Source organism: Musa acuminata, chromosome BXJ3-6 (assembly GCF_036884655.1).
Source record: "Musa acuminata AAA Group cultivar baxijiao chromosome BXJ3-6, Cavendish_Baxijiao_AAA, whole genome shotgun sequence".
NCBI classification, from domain to species: Eukaryota; Viridiplantae; Streptophyta; class Magnoliopsida; order Zingiberales; family Musaceae; genus Musa; species Musa acuminata.
Genome location: NC_088354.1, coordinates 9,893,270 through 9,911,811, shown reverse-complemented (window position 1 = coordinate 9,911,811; position 18,542 = coordinate 9,893,270). Strand labels below are relative to the sequence as shown.

The 18,542-nt window shown below is 38.9% G+C and overlaps 2 protein-coding genes across 7 annotated transcripts; both read left to right on the top strand.

Moving 5' to 3' along the window:
- The first annotated feature begins 457 nt into the window (after positions 1-457).
- On the top strand, positions 458-4,882 carry LOC103987690 (transcription factor VIP1). Its single transcript, XM_009406070.3, has 4 exons — positions 458-1,160; positions 1,572-1,704; positions 3,839-3,923; positions 4,431-4,882. The coding sequence occupies exons 1-4, from the start codon at positions 625-627 to the stop codon at positions 4,664-4,666; spliced, it is 990 nt and encodes a 329-aa protein (XP_009404345.2). The 5' UTR covers positions 458-624; the 3' UTR covers positions 4,667-4,882.
- A 4,424-nt stretch (positions 4,883-9,306) lies between these two features.
- Positions 9,307-18,273, top strand: LOC135641740 (PH, RCC1 and FYVE domains-containing protein 1-like). 6 transcript variants are annotated; one of them, XR_010497782.1, is made up of 7 exons: positions 9,307-9,744; positions 10,539-10,658; positions 12,602-14,686; positions 14,771-14,917; positions 16,412-16,950; positions 17,262-17,543; positions 17,833-18,273. XR_010497782.1 is itself a non-coding variant. In XM_065157411.1 (6 exons), exons 1-6 carry the CDS (start codon positions 9,709-9,711, stop codon positions 17,425-17,427), a joined length of 3,093 nt encoding a protein of 1,030 aa, XP_065013483.1. In that variant the 5' UTR covers positions 9,307-9,708; the 3' UTR covers positions 17,428-18,273. The 6 variants fall into 6 exon arrangements, 5 of the variants coding, with proteins under 5 accessions (XP_065013483.1, XP_065013484.1, XP_065013485.1 ...); XM_065157411.1 differs by having other exon boundaries at positions 17,262-18,273; XM_065157413.1 differs by having other exon boundaries at positions 9,716-9,744; positions 10,539-10,754; positions 17,262-18,273.
- The last annotated feature ends 269 nt before the right edge of the window (positions 18,274-18,542 follow it).

Genomic DNA, 18,542 nt, shown 5'->3' with positions numbered 1-18,542 from the left:
TTTTCCACATTTCCGCACAAAACAAAGTAATGTGCCTTCGGTGACTTGGACAAGACCCAATCGATCCAATCGGGTCAGAGTCGAGATAGAAAACTATGATCCTTCAGCGGATCGAATTCGCTGACGATCCGATCCATCGACTTAAACCAATTTCATATATCTATTTTTATGTTACTTATTCAAATAAACATAAATACGACTCTCATCTGGAATACTTGGAATCTTCCCGGTTTTCTTCGTAGAGCCGCCCGCTCATGCCGGTCTGCGACATCGCACCGCCATAGCCGATCGGATCCAGTGGAGCGGATCCGAGATACCCCATCGGAACGAGGAAACCCAGATTACGTTATCCTCTATCGCGTCCTCTCTACGACCTATGGTTTGTCAACCCGCTCGCGCAATAGGACCCACCTGTGGGTTCGGAGATGCGCGTGTTGGTGGGGTAAGTAGGTACGCCGGCGGGACGGTTGGATGGTGGTCTCGTCCTTCTATTGAGGTTTTAACTCTTTGCTTTATTTCTCACTGCTTGGTGCGGCTGTGCTTCGAGAAGAATCCACCGCCACGATTCCGCCACCCGCCTTTTGCCGTGCAACCTTCGCCGTCCAACCGACGCTGGGAACCGCGATGGACCCCGCCGGCGCGCTGCCGCCGATGAACCCCCGCTTCGGGCAGATCCCCTTCCCCACACCCCGTGGGGGCGGAGGAGGCGGCGCCTCCCACCACCGACGGGCCCAATCCGAGACCTTCATCCGCCTCCCCGACGACCTCCTCTTCGACTCCGACCCCGACTTCGAGATCCCCGACATCGACTTTTCTTCGCTCTCCGACGATAACTTCTCCGGCGATAGCGGAGCGCCGATAGCGGCGGAGCCCGCGAGGGCGGCAACGTCGGCTGCGGTTGCAGCTGCGGGCACGGGGAGACCCGTCCCCGGGGCCCACCTCAGGAGCCTGTCGGTGGATGCCGCGTTCTTCGAGGGGCTGTCGTTCCAGGACGCGGTGCCGGAGGGGAGGGGGCACCACCGGAGAAGCGGGTCGATGGACGGGCCGACCTCTTCGTTGAAGGGTGAGTCGGCGCCGCCGCTGTCGGATTTCGCCAAGAAGACGATGCCGTCTGAGAAGCTCGCCGAGCTGGCCCTGATCGATCCCAAGCGTGCAAAAAGGTCTTTGCGTTTTTTCCTCTCTTGACCTCTTTTGCTTCTTTGTGCCCTAAAACATAGAAAGCCTCTTTCTAGCAAAAGCAGCCCCACAGAATTCGAAGTATTAATCTTGTTTTCTGATGGTCGTTGATCTGATCAAGTGGCCTTCGTACCTACAGGGTTTTTGCTTAATTGGAATTCCACGCTCCATCACCTGAAAATTCCCTTATTCTTATTCTTTAATTTGTTTTCTTTTATTTTGTATATCTGTAGTTCTTCCAGAAAAGAAATTTGGAGTAGCAGGTTCTTTTTATCTCAAAATCTCTCATCTTGAAAGATATAATTACTCCATGCTTGATTAAATACCAAAAAGAAGGGTAAATATTTGACTCTGGAATCCTTGACATGGTGATTATTGGGTGTTTTGTGCTATAGGATTCTTGCAAATAGGCAATCCGCTGCTCGTTCCAAGGAGAGGAAGATCCACTATACAAGCGAACTTGAGCGGAAAGTTGAGACACTCCAAACAGAGGCAACCTCTCTATCAGCGCAGCTTACACTTCTGCAGGTAGGAGATATTGTTTACTTCACAGTTTATTGCCTTACCTTTTAAAGATTGTTGATTCAAGTTCTATGCCTACCCGTAAATTAAACGGATCCATTTGACCACCACTGGAGTCCTTGTTAGAGTTGAATTTAGATCATCCTTACGTAGTTCATTTGGTTTACGCGCATGTACTGGTAGATGGTATGAGTACTGAAATGTCAGAATTATATCTTTTCCTTTTAGGAAACCTCCTATGGCCATTACAGTATGACATGTTTTCTCTATCGGTACACAAGAGAAGCAAACAAGAAGCTTGTGCTCTTGTTGTAAAACGAAAAAAAGAAAAAAGGTTGGCTCATAAATGATGATCATGCCAATGCAGGGACCAAGGAGGATCAATGTAAATAATTTTATTTCCTGCAAGTAGGGGGAGTTCTCGTGATTTGAACCATGATCACCTAGGTCATAGAGGAAAAATCTTAATGGTCATCGAGGCTTGTCCTTTCTCTGAAAACTTTTACCAAGAAACTAAAATATTTGACCCAAATCTTGAATACTAAATCATATGATTCATAAGAACCATAAATGATAAGCAAATTGAAAAACCTTGAATTGAATGTAGGAGGATCATAGCGCCCACCCAAATGCGTTATCAGCTTTATTCATGTTGGACACATGTAAGGCACTCTGTCGTGTGCCCAAGTCTCAACCTGCCTGATAACATATTTCTATGATGCAGATAATTGATGCTATAGCGGACAGATATGGATAAATGACAACTATACCATCTATGAAAAGCATACCATCTATCGAGTTTCATTTTCCTGTTTTGGTTCTTTTGGTTCTTCTTTTGGTTCTTTCTTTTGGTTCTTTTGGTTCTTCTTTTGGTTCTTTTGGTTCTTTCTTTTGGTTCTTACTACCTAATTTAGGATCATATCTTTAGGTGTGATAGTGTAAGCAACACAGAAAATTTCTTCTTTAATTAAGACTGGTCTAGTTGCAGAAAGAATATTGCAAACAGTTACTTTTTTAACTAAATCCATATCCAATAACATATTTACAGTAAGGAACATGCAGGTCTACATTTATTTTGCTTGTCACTCTTAGCTTTTGTGGAGTAGCCAAATTTGCTGCTCAGGACTGGTGGAAGATGAATGTACAGAGGAGAATCGGAAGTGGATCTTTTTTTTTTATATGCTGATGAAAAGCATCGACCAAGGAAGGAAAGAGAATCAGGTAAGCAAATTGAGATGCACCAGATAAAGATATGGGGGAGGTTATATACTTTACCAATGGAATAATACAGTGCACATGGAATCACAGATGAAACTGCAGACTTTGCTACTTTATGCACCTATTTACATGCCCCGAGTCACAGTGTAGACACAACTTGCAAATCAAAGAATCAAATATGGAAGGTCTACTGCTAGCAACTTTGGCTGAAACAAATTAGTAGCCAATTGTGGCGGTGATTAAATGTCGGAATAGCAATAACTCTTGGTAAAACAAATTTAATAGCAAAGGCAGGTAGCTTGAAGAAATGCATCAAGTATTCTTAGATGAGGATATGACAAAATGGTACTTGGGAATCAGAATATATACAAGATGGTTATATGATCATTGTTTGATGCTTCCTGATACTAACATAGAATGCAGCAAAGTGGAGTAACTGTACCAATGAGCAATGGATAGAGCTGATACTAAAAACAAGGAACAATACTGAGCAATCAGTCAACATTGGAGCTTTAGTTTTCTTTACTCCCGATCTGCATTTGGAGTTATTTTCCTTTCAGTTTTTGTTGATCTTGGCCTATTTACTTTATTTTTTACATTAATTAGAATAATAGCAAAGATGTCTCAATATTAATGAATCTACATATCTGGTATGTCTGGATTCTTATGTAAATGTAAAATAATACAGGTTGCTTATTGTGTTTTATTTACTACATCCTTCTTCATCTCACATTTCATTCATTTTACCATTGTAAAACTAACATATTTGCTTTTGATTTTCCTCAAAAAGCAAAAGCAATTATTTTTTCAAGCATTGATTATGATTTATTTTTGTTCCATCTGAAAGTACTGTATTTCTTAGTGATCAGCATTTTCTCATATCCTGAATACATAATTGATGTCCAAATTTCTCACAAAGCAGAAAGATGGTACTGGTTTGACAGCTGAGAACAGGGAACTCAAGTTGCGATTGCAGGCTATGGAACAACAAGCTAAACTTCGTGAGGGTAAGTATTGATAGTTAGCTGTACACTAACAAATCACAAGATTTCAGAGGTATGTAGATTGTTTTGTGATTGAACTTCTGTTACCAGACCTCAAGGGGATAAGATTGCCATGGCATTTAGAATTGACCTCACTTTCTAACGAATTATGATTTACCAATCAGAAATTAATGCTGCGTCTGACAAAAGATCCAAGCAAGTAAATTAGGCATCTGGCATCTGCTTACAATTTGATTTTTATGCCAAATGTTATGCATGATTTTTCTTTAACTTCTCTTGTGGTTAACAAGCAAAAATGTTCTACTAATCGTGACTAAATGCACAAAATTATATTTTACATCAAGGCTTCCTTTACTAACACAATTTCATATAATCCCAATATTCCTTGCTTCTGTTACTTGTTAACTAGACAATCTTTCTTTTTTTTATCACTGTCTGAAGAAGTTAGATTGAGAAGGATTCTAATGATGTTTTACTCATCGTGCAAAGCTTTTTCTTGGTTTTGTACAGCACTCAGTGAAACTTTACGAGAAGAAGTCGAGCGGCTTAAGAAAGCAACGCGACAACTTTCAAGCGTAAATCAATACCCTGACAACATTCTGATTCAGCAGAGTGTACAAAACTACTACACTCACCATCAGCAGCTGCCTCACCCAAGTAATCAGGCTCAACATCTCCTCTCTTCTCCGCCACAAGATTCATCAGATGATAAATCATGCTCAAGTGATCCAATGGACTTCATGTGACAAATGGATCTGTCATAAGTTCATTTGCGAATGCTTTTCCGCAAAAGTAAATTATATAGTTCCTTTGTATCTTCATGTACTTTGGGTAACCTGTTGTTCATCTCGTAATCGTGTGTTGTAAAGTCATCAACTCATGGAAGGATGCATAAATCAGATGTACAAAAGCAACTTGTACCTTTTTTTATGTTGAGTATTGGAAATGATAAATTTCATCAAGATTTCATGTGTGCAACATTTGCAAAGCATAGTCCTATATCGGAAGTGTGTAAGCACTCTAGTTAGTTAACAAGGGTTTAATAGGTTTATTATCTTCGATACATTATCGGTTAAGTCAGTCCATCGGATCAAATCGCAACAACTCTAAATGATCATAAGCATTCCCGCATCCAATATATTTGGCCTCAAAGCATTGTGGTTGAATTTTAAAAAAAAAAGTTTTTTTTTAAATATTTCTTGCTCCATATTTTCAAATTCCTCCTCTAATAACATTTTTTTAATAAAATATCCTAACTTGATTGTCAATCACCTAATTTTGTTTTTCTTCTTTATGGACTTCCATCTCCCTCATGGGCTTGTACAGTGACAATGTCCCAACTTGATAGTCAACCACCTATTTCTTTGTTCTTCTTCATGGACTTCATAGACTGTTTCAATTACATTACTTTTATACTATGTTACAATATTTTCAATAATATCAATAAAATATTATAACATTATACTTTATATTTTTTATAAAAATTATATTTATGGTGTTTCTATACCATGTTACAGTATTTTCAACCGTTATAGTATTTTTATACTATGTTTCGATATTTATTTTTTAATATTATTGAAATGTAAAAAATATTATAACATTTATCTTATGAATTAATTGATCGAGAAAAAAATGAATAGTCCTCCACGTATTGGGTAAAAAAAAAAAACGTTGTTAGGAAATTATGAAAATATGGCTATTTTTTCGAAAATAATCAGAAAAACGAATTTTCTCGAAAAATTATCCGTACTTTAATAACCAGTAAAAGGAGCTATTAATTTCAAATACATATCATTATTCTGTATTGCCGGACGCTGATCTCTTTTCTTATAGTCGAAAGAAAAACGTGAGCTAAAAAGGGAGACAGAATGAGCCATGCACACTGCAGCACGTCAGATCAAGATTGGACGGCTGGCAGTGGCTTTCGTCGCCATCAACGTCGCGTCTCCGTGCTTCAGAATCCACCCATGCCAAGTCACGTCCGCGACTGCCGGGAAATAAAAAAGCGTACCCAAATAACGTAACTCGACTTCCCTCACCCGGCGGGTCCCACACCTCAAAGTCTGTCCGGTGTCAGCACCGCGACGGGTGGGTCCCGCCGTGGGTCACCGACAGGATCGGGTGGTGCAGTCACGGTGGGATACAAACAAACAGTTCGCTCGAAGGGTCAAAGTCGCATCGAACAGTCAAAGTCGCACCGCATCACGTAATCTTTTGTGGTTTGGCCTTCAGAGGTTGTCGTTCTTTTTGTCTCCTTTTTCCTCCCCCTCCGACATGGCATCGCGTGATTCGACGAGATGGATATTGTGGAGCTTAAAGACGCGGATGAGATGGGATATTCCTTGACGCAAAGATGCGGAGATGACGAGCGAGGCTCTCTCTCCTCAACTTTGGCCTCCCATGATGGAAACCACCACGTGAATTGTCGACTAATCTCTCTCTCTCTCTCAATATATATGTATAGAGAGATAGAGAGAGAGAGAGAGAGACGAGAGAGAGAGAGGGAGAGAGATTAGTCGACAATTCACGTGGTGGTTTCCATCATGGGAGGCCAAAGCTGAGGAGTATATATATATATATATATATATATATATATATATATATATATATTCTAAAAACACTCTATACCCCTAAATTAATCAAATTTTTTTCGATTCAAGACTAAAATACTATAATTATTCCAAAGAGAGAGATCAACATTGAGAATTTAATACGATTGTGTAATCATGTCACGTAATTATTAATCACGGACTATCTCCAGTAATCTTTTGTTACACTCCTAAGTTTTGGCAGCCTCAACATCATTCATTAGGATCATCATCATCATCATCCACCACACTTTTATCTCACGAAAAAGAATGTGAGTTGAGCCCTCGGATCGACATCTAACGGTCAAAAGAGAACACAGTCATCGTGAAGCCAACGTTGGAGCCACAAAAACATGACCACATGATCCTAATCATACCACGAAATAAACAATGTGGAGTACTTAGACTTGCCCACGGGGAAATGAGTATGTCATGCACTTGATTAGTTCTGTAATAGTTTGGTCCATGGAAAATGAACCTTACAAGTTAATTTAATGTGTCACCAAGATCATATAATATTATCGATTATATATATATATATATATATATATATATATATATATATATATATATATATATAATCTTTTCTTATTAATAGTATTAATAATATTTATAGTATAAATGTGATAAGGTATATTATGGGTCCACGCTATGTCACGAGCGATGCCACGTAGTATTGCAGCTAGGTAAGCAAGAGGGGCACCCCCACGCATCGAGCTAGGGATCATATCAAGGCGTGACTTGACATGTCCCATCTCGAAAAGTTTGGGATGGCGTCGTTCCATGCGTCTCGGGGCGACGGCCGCACAAAGGTACCACCTCACCTCTTGAGGATCAGTCGCTACGCTTGCGTACGATCGACCCTCACACAATAGCATAAAAGCGCCTGGCCGGGACCCGACCAGGAGGGGAAAAAAAAAGAAGAAAAACAAACTCTAACCCGCGACTGACTTGATCGTCGGAGGGACCAAAGTCGGGAAATACCCGACGACGATCTTTTTTGCATGAAAGCTGTCATCGCAGGTTAGAAGGCGCTGATCAAATTCCCGCTACCAACGCTCAAAGTGGTGTTTGATCAGTCTCGAAACCTAGCTCAACCGATCAGAGACTCCCGACATTGCCCAGTGGACCAGGCCGTGCTGACTCTATCAACCACGGCACATCAATCCATCAATAAGATGTATAAATCATGTCTCATCGTTGTAATGATACTTCAAAGAAAAAAAAAAAAGAATAAAGGTAGCAATATATGTCATCGCTTATTTTCTTGTCACATGAGGATAATTTCAAAGAAATATCTATAAATTTCATTAAAAGTTTTAGATTTTTAATATATTTTTAAAGGTGAGTTTCGAAAAAAATTACTTTTTGGTGTTTTTCCAAGCTTATTATTTAGAGCCTCGTTATTACTTATTATATTTTTTTAAAAAAATAATAAAATAATATTTTATTATTTACACTCATTATAATTTTATTTTTTATCTTCTTATTTTTTTCTCCTTTCTATAGTTCTCTATTTTGTACCATATTATTATCGACTCTTTCTATTGCTTGTGTTTTACGATGGACAATTTGTAAAGACCTAAAACATGATATCTTATTATTATGTCATTTAGACTATAACATAATATATATAACCCTAAAAACATTAAGCCATCGTAATAAACGTCAAAAATTATTTCTTACATCCTCTTCTTCCATCTTCATTTTATCATTCATTATTTTTATATCACCGATTAAGAGAAGGAGAACGAGAAGAATAAGAGAAAAAAATAAAAAAAATATTAAAATTACGTTATAAAATAAAAGACATATATGACCATTTACAAAAAGATAACTTATGAATATTCAAGATTTTAAACATGACATTATAAATAATAAAAAAAGGTTACAAAGAGAAATATCCTTGTAAGAAACACCTAAAATACCTTTGGCCATCTATCCTCTGTTTTTGAGCAATACCTTAAAACACTATAACATAGTATAAAAATATTATATTATAATATTTATTTACTAAATTATACTACTTTCAGGTATTACAAAAAAATAAAAAATGCTATATTATAGTGTTTTCGTACCATCTTATATTATTTTCATGATATTACTGAAAATACTATAACACATTGAAAACATCATAAACACAATGCTTAATATTCGGTAAAAAAGAAGGACGATGTTTGATGTTTCAGAATTCTGTAAATGACGCTTCTGGGATAAAAACACTTATAAAAGAAAAAAATTATTTTACGAGAATTTGCTAATTTTTAAAAGAAAAAACATATAAAATTCCTTAAAAAAAAAAGAAATATTTAGTTTTTGGGCTCAACAAAGAATCACATCGAATCGTGTCGTCCTCTCCGTCTCCACACGAGACAAGCACCGAATAAAATAATCGAGCCGGGTTCCACGTGGCACAAGTTAGTTGGTACTCGGGATTAGTTCCCAGTGTCACGGCCAGGCAACACCAGTCTACGTGGGCCCCGGCGCGGTCGGGACCACTCGACGTGACCACGTCAGCAACCGACCCCTGCCCTTACAGTGTCATTCTCGTCATTTCATTCTCTCCTGCAATAAGGCGTTCGCTGCCGCTCCTCGGGAACAGATTCCTTACACTGTTCCGCCCACGTGGGCGCTGCTCCCGACAAAAGAACGCCGGCGGGGCCGATCGGAAACCGGTGTACCGACGAAGCCCTAACGTGCTCCTCAGGCACAACACCCGCGTTATCGGAGCGCCGGCTGAGGTGGACCGAATTAACGTTACCCAAGGTGACCGCACCCCTTTCGCCCTTTATATCATCTTTTTCTTACGCTCTCTGGTCTCTTTCGGGTCAGGCGAATTAATGTTCTTCTTCCTTTTTCCCACCTTGGAAGCGAGCTCGAATCCGCGACTTCGCCTCGAGGGTTGCTCCTTGGTTGCGCCGCTCGGGCCGTCTCTCCCTTCGCCTTCCACGCGGTTGTCGGACCCCTCACGGGCCCGCTGGCGAAGCAGTCGTCGCCCTCGCTCGCGGAAGGCAGTGGACTTGGTCTAACTTTGCGACTTGAAGTTTTCGTCTTCTCTTCTTCTTGAAAGATTTCGACGAGCACTTTGGTAGGTTTTGTTGTTGGATTGGTGAAGATCGATGAGGGTCCGGGGGAAGATCTGGCTTCTATGACGACGCCCTATCGGCGCCGGCGGCTCGGTGGAGTGACCCCCAGATGGAATGGAAGGTCTCGTTGGCTTCGGAGACGTAGAGAAGGTGAGGGGGTTTCGCTGTCTGCCTACTTCATTTGCTTTTTTGGTGGTTTCGTAAGAGACATTTTGGATGTTATCATGTTTGTGAAGCGGCTTCCTCGCTAAATCTGCAATCTTTTGTTGTCTTTTCCGTTTCTTTGGGGTTATTCTCATTTATAAAACTGGGTCCTTTTGTTTATTTGGGGCTTCGATGCTGCTGTAGGCATTGGAAATTTGTTGTCACCTCTTAACCTCGAGACTGGTAGCTGTCAACTACTAGAAGCAGATGCTCTCTCTAGTTATTATAGAAGGTCAATAAGACAAACCTGGTATAAGACAAGATTTTAATTGTGGGAATTGCTGATTGGAATATGAAGGGAATTATGAATGATTTGAGATGAAAGGTGAACCACATTTCTTCAGAACCCTGTGCTGGTTTTTTCAGATAAAAATACTGTATGTTCCTTTTGTCATGTTTATAGTGCTTGGACTTTGATTGGATGCGGTGCGCATAGTGCTTAACTACTGTCAGTTCCCAATAAGCCTTTTATCAAATGTTTAGATTTCCGGTAGCCATTATAATGTTAATTATAGTAGTTGTTATTTTTTTATTTTTAATATAATAATCTATTCGTTTTAGCCTGTTTTGAATGGTCTCTGTTCTCAGAGAAGAACCACTTGTCCTTTTCAGTCATGCAACAACAGAACAAGGTCTCTTGATCTGGTTAATACATCTATATTATTTTTACTATTTAATAGTTGCTATTTCTGATATCCACAATTCTGAATATTTTGCTTCTCATTTTGTTTGCCATTTAGATATGCAAGGATAGATTTGAGACAGAGGTGTGGATTGCAGGCCTCAAGGCACTGGTTTATTCTGGTCAAGGTGTCCGATCAAAAACTGATGTATGGAGCAATAGTGGACCGTATTTTGATGTAATTGATACACCTTAACCACTACAGCTAATTACTATTTAAAGTTGCTCTTTCCAAATGAAGTTTCTCGACTAACTTCAGCCTTCAAGGATGCAGGTTGTCACATATATGCTTATAAGAAGGATATCATTCTTCTTCATCGAGTACCTTGTTATCTAATTCTGCGGTCACCTGAAGTTGATTTCTCTGTTCAAACCATTTGACACAGCATTTCATGTTTCTGACATATTCAGCATATGGTTCTAGCTTGTAAGAAGTGAAATTTACATTGTAAATATTGGTTTGAAAATTTTGTGCTAAATCCAGCTGTCTGATTTGCGTAATTTAGACATTTCCTTCATATTTCAGATATTTCATCTATACCTTGCCTTCATGTATGTTTGACATGAATGTTGCCTGTTGTTCACCCTTAGACTGAGGTAGGTTTCTGCTACTCAAGTACTGTTGCACTTCTAAGGGGCCTAAATTTCCTAATTCAAGCATCATATATAAATGGTCAGTCTACAGAAAATGGCCGGACTTTTTATTGTAAAAAGTTATTACGTGGTTAGTAGAGTAAGAAGCTCTATGCCTTTAGTTATCTTTTGACCGAGATTAGCTATGCCCTTATTCATTTTATAGTTCAGCGAGATCATCTTTTCCCTATCTGATTCTACTATAGTCTATCTGGATCGGTTACATCTGATCTTGCTGCAATAAGAGATTTTCTTTTGCTTTCGAGCAAACAAAGACACTTAAAGTGTTTAAAAATGAATTTCTATCCACCCTCCGTCTTCTGGCAAAGTTCAAATAGATCTGGTTCTGTTCGTACTGGTGGATCTTCAGTTGTTTCAAAACAACAAGTGATTTTGTTTTGGTTGATTTCAGTTCAAAATGGATCCTAGAAATGGTTGACCCTGATACTAAGCCTTTTGGCCAGTCTCAAGTGAAACTTTGTGCATGGTGGGAGGACTGAGAAAGTAGTAAACGAAACTCATTGCTATGTGATCTTGCAAGTTAGAAGCCTCTGAACTGGAATGAATTTGCTTAGTATTTGAAATCAGTGGAATGAATAAGTTATCATCTGATTTACTCCAAGAGAGTTTGCTTTGTTCTTGCGTGTTTTGTTGTCACAGGTGTGGTTGTGCTTGGACATGGTTCATATAGTTGCCATAATTCTTTGAAAAATATAGTTGCCTTAGTGGGTGATGTTTGCCTCATTCGAAACTGATCGTTCCAATGCCCTTGTGTGGTGGGGCTTTTGAATTGACATGATCAAGTTCCTGTGTGGTAAGCTGCCGTACAAAATGCTGTCGACAAAATGTCTTATTTTAGGGCTTAAAAAATCCACATTGTAATGGTCCTTGGAGCCATGATGCAACTAGTTACGCATTCATTATATTGCAGGAAAATGGAATAATGTGCATAGCACCATATATTTTGCTGATTAGTTTAAATATTCTTATTGGTGTTTCTTTTATAATGTGCTACATCCATATGAATGTGGAAACATGGTGAGACTTTGAACTCTCAGATTCAGATGCTTGTTAGGGGCTTATGCCATGTTCACTAGACATCACAAGGCATGCATATCTCATTGATTCACGAGGAGTGATTTGACTGTTTATCTTTTGTAATGCTGTAGACCATTTTGATGTTCCTTCTAATACATAGCAGGCGTGGCAAAGGTAGTAAGTAATATTCTAATAGATAGTTATTTCTATCGGTCTTATATGAATCATAAGTTCACCTAAATGTAACTATGTATGATGCCTCTGATCTTTTTTTTTTCCTTGAAAATTTTGGAAGGAAAAATTCTTGAATATATATATATATTTAATCTTGGAGTATGCCTGGACTGAAATTAGCCTTTTGCATATATCCTATGTTTTTTGAACTTTCTTTATCCATTCAACCGCATGTTGCGATGGATGTTAATAAATGGCAATGTACAATTGTTTCAGGATTTCAAGGATTTGATATCTAATAGTCCAAGTGATAGCTCAATTGGTTCCATTCTGGATAATAGTTCTCCTGACATCAATTTTAGTATTACAACTTCACCCAAGGTCACTTCTGAAAATTTTGTACATTTGGAAAGATCAGATGTAGCAAATATGCTAGTCAAAGGTGCCTCCTCAGATATTATCAGAGTAAGTGTCTCTAGCGCACCTAGCACATCAAGTCATGGTTCTGCACAAGATGACTGTGATGCATTAGGTGATGTTTATGTCTGGGGTGAGGTCATATGTGAATTTTCTTCACGAACTGGCACTGAGAGGGGTACCAATTTCTCCAGTGGAAGAGCTGATGTAATTTTGCCCAAGCCCTTAGAATCCAATTTAGTTTTGGATGTTCGCCATGTGGCTTGCGGAGTCAGGCATGCTGCTCTTGTTACGAAACATGGAGAAGTTTTTACGTGGGGTGAAGAATCTGGAGGACGCCTGGGCCATGCAGTTGGAGCTGATGTTGTTCACCCTCGGCTTCTTGAATCTTTAGCTAACACAGATTTGGTTGCTTGTGGGCAGTTTCATACTTGTGCTGTAACTTTAGCTGGCGAACTTTATACTTGGGGTGATGGCACTCATAATGTGGGACTTCTTGGACACGGTAGTGATGTCAGCCACTGGGTACCAAAAAGAGTTTCGGGACCACTGGAAGGTCTTCAAGTTGCATATGTTACTTGTGGCACCTGGCATACTGCCTTAATAACTTCGATTGGGAAATTGTTTACATTTGGTGATGGTACATTTGGTGTTTTAGGTCATGGAAACAAAGAAAGTGTTGCATATCCAAGGGAGGTTGAATCACTGATGGGTTTGAAAACCATTGCAGTTGCATGTGGAGTATGGCACACTGCTGCAGTTGTGGAGGTTATAGTAGCTCAGTCGAATGCCAGTTTATCATCTGGAAAGTTGTTCACTTGGGGTGATGGGGACAAGTACCGACTTGGTCATGGTGACAAGGAGCCGCGTCTCAAGCCTACTTGTGTTGCTTCATTGATCGACCACGATTTTCACAAGCTAGCTTGTGGCCATAGTCTCACTGTTGGCCTGACAACTTCTGGACAAGTTTTTACTATGGGAAGCACTGTTTATGGTCAGCTTGGTAATCCACAGTCTGATGGGAAACTTCCATGCTTAGTTGAAGACAGGCTTGTTGGTGAATCTGTTGGCGAAGTTGCTTGTGGTTCATACCATGTGGCAGTTTTAACAACAAGGGGTGAGGTTTTTACCTGGGGAAAAGGTGCTAATGGAAGATTGGGTCATGGAGACATTGAAGATAGGAAAACACCAAACCTTGTTGAAGCTCTGAAGGACAGAGCTGTTAAATATATTGCCTGCGGTGCAACCTTCACAGCTGCCATATGCCAGCATAAATGGGTGTCAGGTGCAGAGCAATCACAATGCTTGGCATGCAGACAAGCATTTGGGTTCACCCGCAAACGACATAATTGCTACCATTGTGGACTTGTCCATTGCCATTCATGCAGTTCCAGGAAGGCCTTGAGAGCAGCCTTGTCTCCGAATCCTGCAAAACCATATCGAGTTTGTGACTCCTGTTATGTTAAACTGAACAATGTCTTGGAATTTGGAGTTAATAACAAGAGAAATGGTTTACCTCGCTTGTCAGGCGAAAGCAAGGATAGGTTTGAAAAAGCAGAGACAAAATCAACAAAGTCTGTGATACCTAGCAACTTTGATCTCATAAAAGATCTGGACACTAAGGCAGCCAGGCATGGAAAGAGAACTGATTCCTTGACATTTATTCGAGCCTCTCAAGTCAGCTCACTCATACAGTTGAAAGATCTTGCTTTGGTTGGTGGGATTGATCTGCAGCGAGCAGGTCCTAGAGCACTCCACACATCCCTGGTACTATCCGTAAACCCTTCTAGAGCTGTTTCACCATTTTCTAGAAAATCTAGTCCTCCACGTTCTGCATCACCAGTTCCTACATCTTCTGGAGTTTATTTCTCCAAAAGTGCTACTGACAGTCTGAAGAAAACAAATGAGCTCTTGAATCAAGAAGTTCAGAAGTTACGTGCACAGGTATGGTAAATGTCCTCATCCTTCATTGGATAAATTATTTAGCATTGGCAGTCCACTTTCTTTGATCACCTGGATCTGCATTAGGTTGAAAATCTGAGACAGCACTGTGAGCTTCAAGAAATTGAGTTGCAAAAATTAGGAAAAAAAGCTCAAGAAGCCATGGCATTGGCTGCTGAGGAATCTGCAAAATCAAAAGCTGCAAAAGAAGTTATTAAATCCCTTACAGCACAGGTTGTTTCTTGGTTAGCTATCTTTATTACTTGCCTTTTATTGTAACAATAAGTTTCAATTTTATTCAAATCTTAGGGTACTTATAAAAGAAGAATAGTGGAGCTATTCCATGATATTATATATATGTGTTTGTCCTGATGATCGTGATCCTCTTATATTTTTCGATGGATATTGTAAATTATTCGTTGGATTTAGGGCCATCATGTAGTTGAGTTTTTGCAAATGCCACCTTTTTGTGCTCTAAATACTCCATATTGTAAATTTCCTCCTTTAATTCCCGACTTTATCATTCTATATTAAGCTGCCTCTGTCTTGTATGACATTTGGAATTTTGTATTCAGACCATTTCTAATTTTTAAAACTAGAAGGTCCAGATGTTGATGGAATAATGTGACTATGAAAATAGAAACGTTATTGTAGTACTCTGATATTTCATCAAGTGTCTTTGAAACTTAAGACGTCCCTTCCGGAAAAATTGCGAGACCAAAAATCTGTGGTCAGGATGCAAGAACAAATCGAAGCTTCTTTTGCGAGTAGATGTTTCTGTTGATCAACTCTCTTACAGATAATTGTCATCGACCCCTTAAAATGTTGAGATACTAATAGGCTCTAAATGATGGTGGAAGTAATGCTAATAACAAATTTATTAATATAATCCTGTGACACTAGTATCAAGTATGATTGTTGGTAATGTTGCCAAGCTTGTTGTCAGACATATTATGTTGTTAAGGTTCTTCTAAAAAGATTGAGGCCCCAATCCTGCTGATTGAAAATGAAGCATGGGACTTTGTATTGAAGTAAGATTCACTGAAGGTGATCTGAAATTTTAGAAGAGTATAGAAACAGAAGATCACTTGCTTTATGACCTTTTGCGTATTTTTCTTATGTTTGCAAAACGAAAAACAAAAACCTTTTCCATACCAAACTATATATAAGGTCATTTCAGATTTGGATCCAAACAGTTGATGTTGATCTAAACAATTTTTGGTACATGCACATGAATATTTGATGTATTTTGGTGCTTCTTAATTGTTATCAATTCAATTTATGTTCGTTGCCATTGAAACAGTTGCTTTTTTCATCTAGTTGATTTATAGGTCAGAAAGCATCAAAATGTTTGGATTTTAGCTGATCATTATTTTAAATTCCCGATATTTAATTTTTAGTTGGATTAATCCTTCCAATAGGAGATTAGTTGAACTCTTCTATTCTGTGCATATATACTTACAGAGGTATACATATAAAAATGTTTTCAGCTAGAATTAAAGATTGTTTTACATTTTTTGGTCATTAATTAATAGCCTTTCCAGATTTTGCTCTAAAGAAATATCAGTCTTGTCAAACATGTAACCTCACAGTAAACTTACGAGCACGTCATATAGGTCCTGCAACCTGTTTTCCTAATTTTCTCAAGAGTATACTGCTATTTGGTTGGTTCATACTTTTACAAACACTTGTACTTTTCGAGACTGACCTGTGATTGTTATTGTACAGCTTAAAGATATGGTTGAGATATTACATCAAGGGGTGTACAAAAATGATGTGGTAAGACCAGTAGACTCACCAAATGGGGTGGGCTCACATTCTGGTCCATACTCCATTCTAGAAGTGGATCATCAGTCAAGATTTAATGTAAACAGTGCTCTGACTATGCTGTCTTTTTCGACTTCGGAGTCTATTCTTGTTGATGGAAATACAAGTCAGAATCATACATTAATGAATGCCCGTGAATCTAATAAGCTGAACTTAAGTTTACAAGACTCTCATGTGAATTCCAATGGAATGGAAGAAGACTTCACTGCAAGACAACGTGACAGTAATGCAGAGAAGTCATCATCCGGCAGTAAAACTGACATTGATAACAAGGAAATTGAAAATCCTCCAGATGGGGAGATGGTCTATAAGTCTTCAAGCCCTATTTCATCAAATATTCAAGTTGAGGCTGAATGGATTGAACAGTATGAACCTGGTGTCTATATAACACTTGTAGCTCTTCGTGATGGAACTCGAGATTTGAAAAGAGTGCGATTCAGGTAATTGTGACAATCCTTCTGTTTGTTTACCATCTCTATTCGGAACAAAATATTTATTTATTTTATAAAAAAATTGTATTCAACCCTGCTCGATAGTGATAAGATTGTCTATGGCATTTGCTTGAATGACCCATTTGAAAGTGCTGCTGTCTCCTTGTTTGTTTGCAATCTTCTATACCTGATTTATATTATGATGGTTTGCTGAATACCGGCTATTCATGCCGAATTCCAATTGGCACTTCTGTTTGCCTACACAATCTTTGTGTTAGAGATTTGATTGTGCTTTTACTAAAAGTGGAAATCCTTTGCAGTCGAAGAAAATTTGGAGAGAATCAGGCAGAAACCTGGTGGTCAGATAATCGTGAAAAGGTCTATGAGAGATATAATGTTCGTGGGTCAGACAGGTTCTCATCAGCAGTATCAAGTCAATCTGCACTCAAGCCAGAGGAGGATTGCATGCATTCTTCCAGAGTTTGATCACGAGAAAGGGAGTAGCAGGAAACTTGGATGACATGTTGATATTATGAGATCATGATCATAATGTGACACAGGAACTTCTGCTGACCTGTGCTTTGCCCCTTTCAAGATGTGCGGTATATATATATTCAATATATATTTTTCTACTCACCAATGCCATTTCTTCTTTAAATTTCACCTTCAAATCTGTTATCGTTTGTTGTATTGTAGTGTATATAAATCATCAAATATGAGAATAGTTGGGGGCAGAGCCTTTTTTGCCTAGTGATTGCAGATGAAAGTTTCTTCTTAAAATGTTAAATGCTATTGTTGGTGATTTTCTCTGCCATGATACATCTATTAGACAAAGCTTTTGTCTTTTCCAACATGTTTTGGATATTGAATGACAATATCTACATTTGGAAGTTTCCTGACAGATCTAGAAGGGATAGATGGTAATTTTGGCTATTAACTGATGAACTGGCTGGTGGACGTATCCAGATTTCCAGGATCCACAGCTGAATATGTTTTCTGCCAAGAACTGGTGTCGCACTTCAGTGACAGAATATAGCTGACAGGACTGCTGACTTGGCATAGGCCTCAATGTGCCAATTCTGTAGTACTCTGAACTGTGTGGCTAATAGCTAAATCATGGAAGATTTCTTATATGCCACTGGTGCAACTTCAGTGTATTCTGCAGTCCATTTTGTTGGTTTGATCTGTATTCTGGTTGGTCACTTGTAAATGCAATGAGGTTAGAACAGTACTCTCTTGGTTGATTCCAAATTATGATTATGTATTTGATAATGGCTGTAGAACTCTCCCAAAATTTTCTTACTGCTATATAGAACTGATCGTTCTCTGCAAGTGCAACCAACCACTGTGTGCAAAAATCTCTCATGTTTTGATCTTTTATTTTTGGGTGAAAAAGAAGAGATTGTTCCATGAAATCAAGTTGCTAACAGTGTTTGCACCTTTAAGCCCATGAATTTGGAGAAGTACATTGACTTTCGAGACCAACATGATGCTCTGGATTTTGTGACTTCTTGAATGATTTGCCTTCTCTTATTCTTGGAAATTTAGGTGGGTTGCAGAAGTTCCAAAGTTACAAGCTGCTAATCTGCATCTCCCATCAA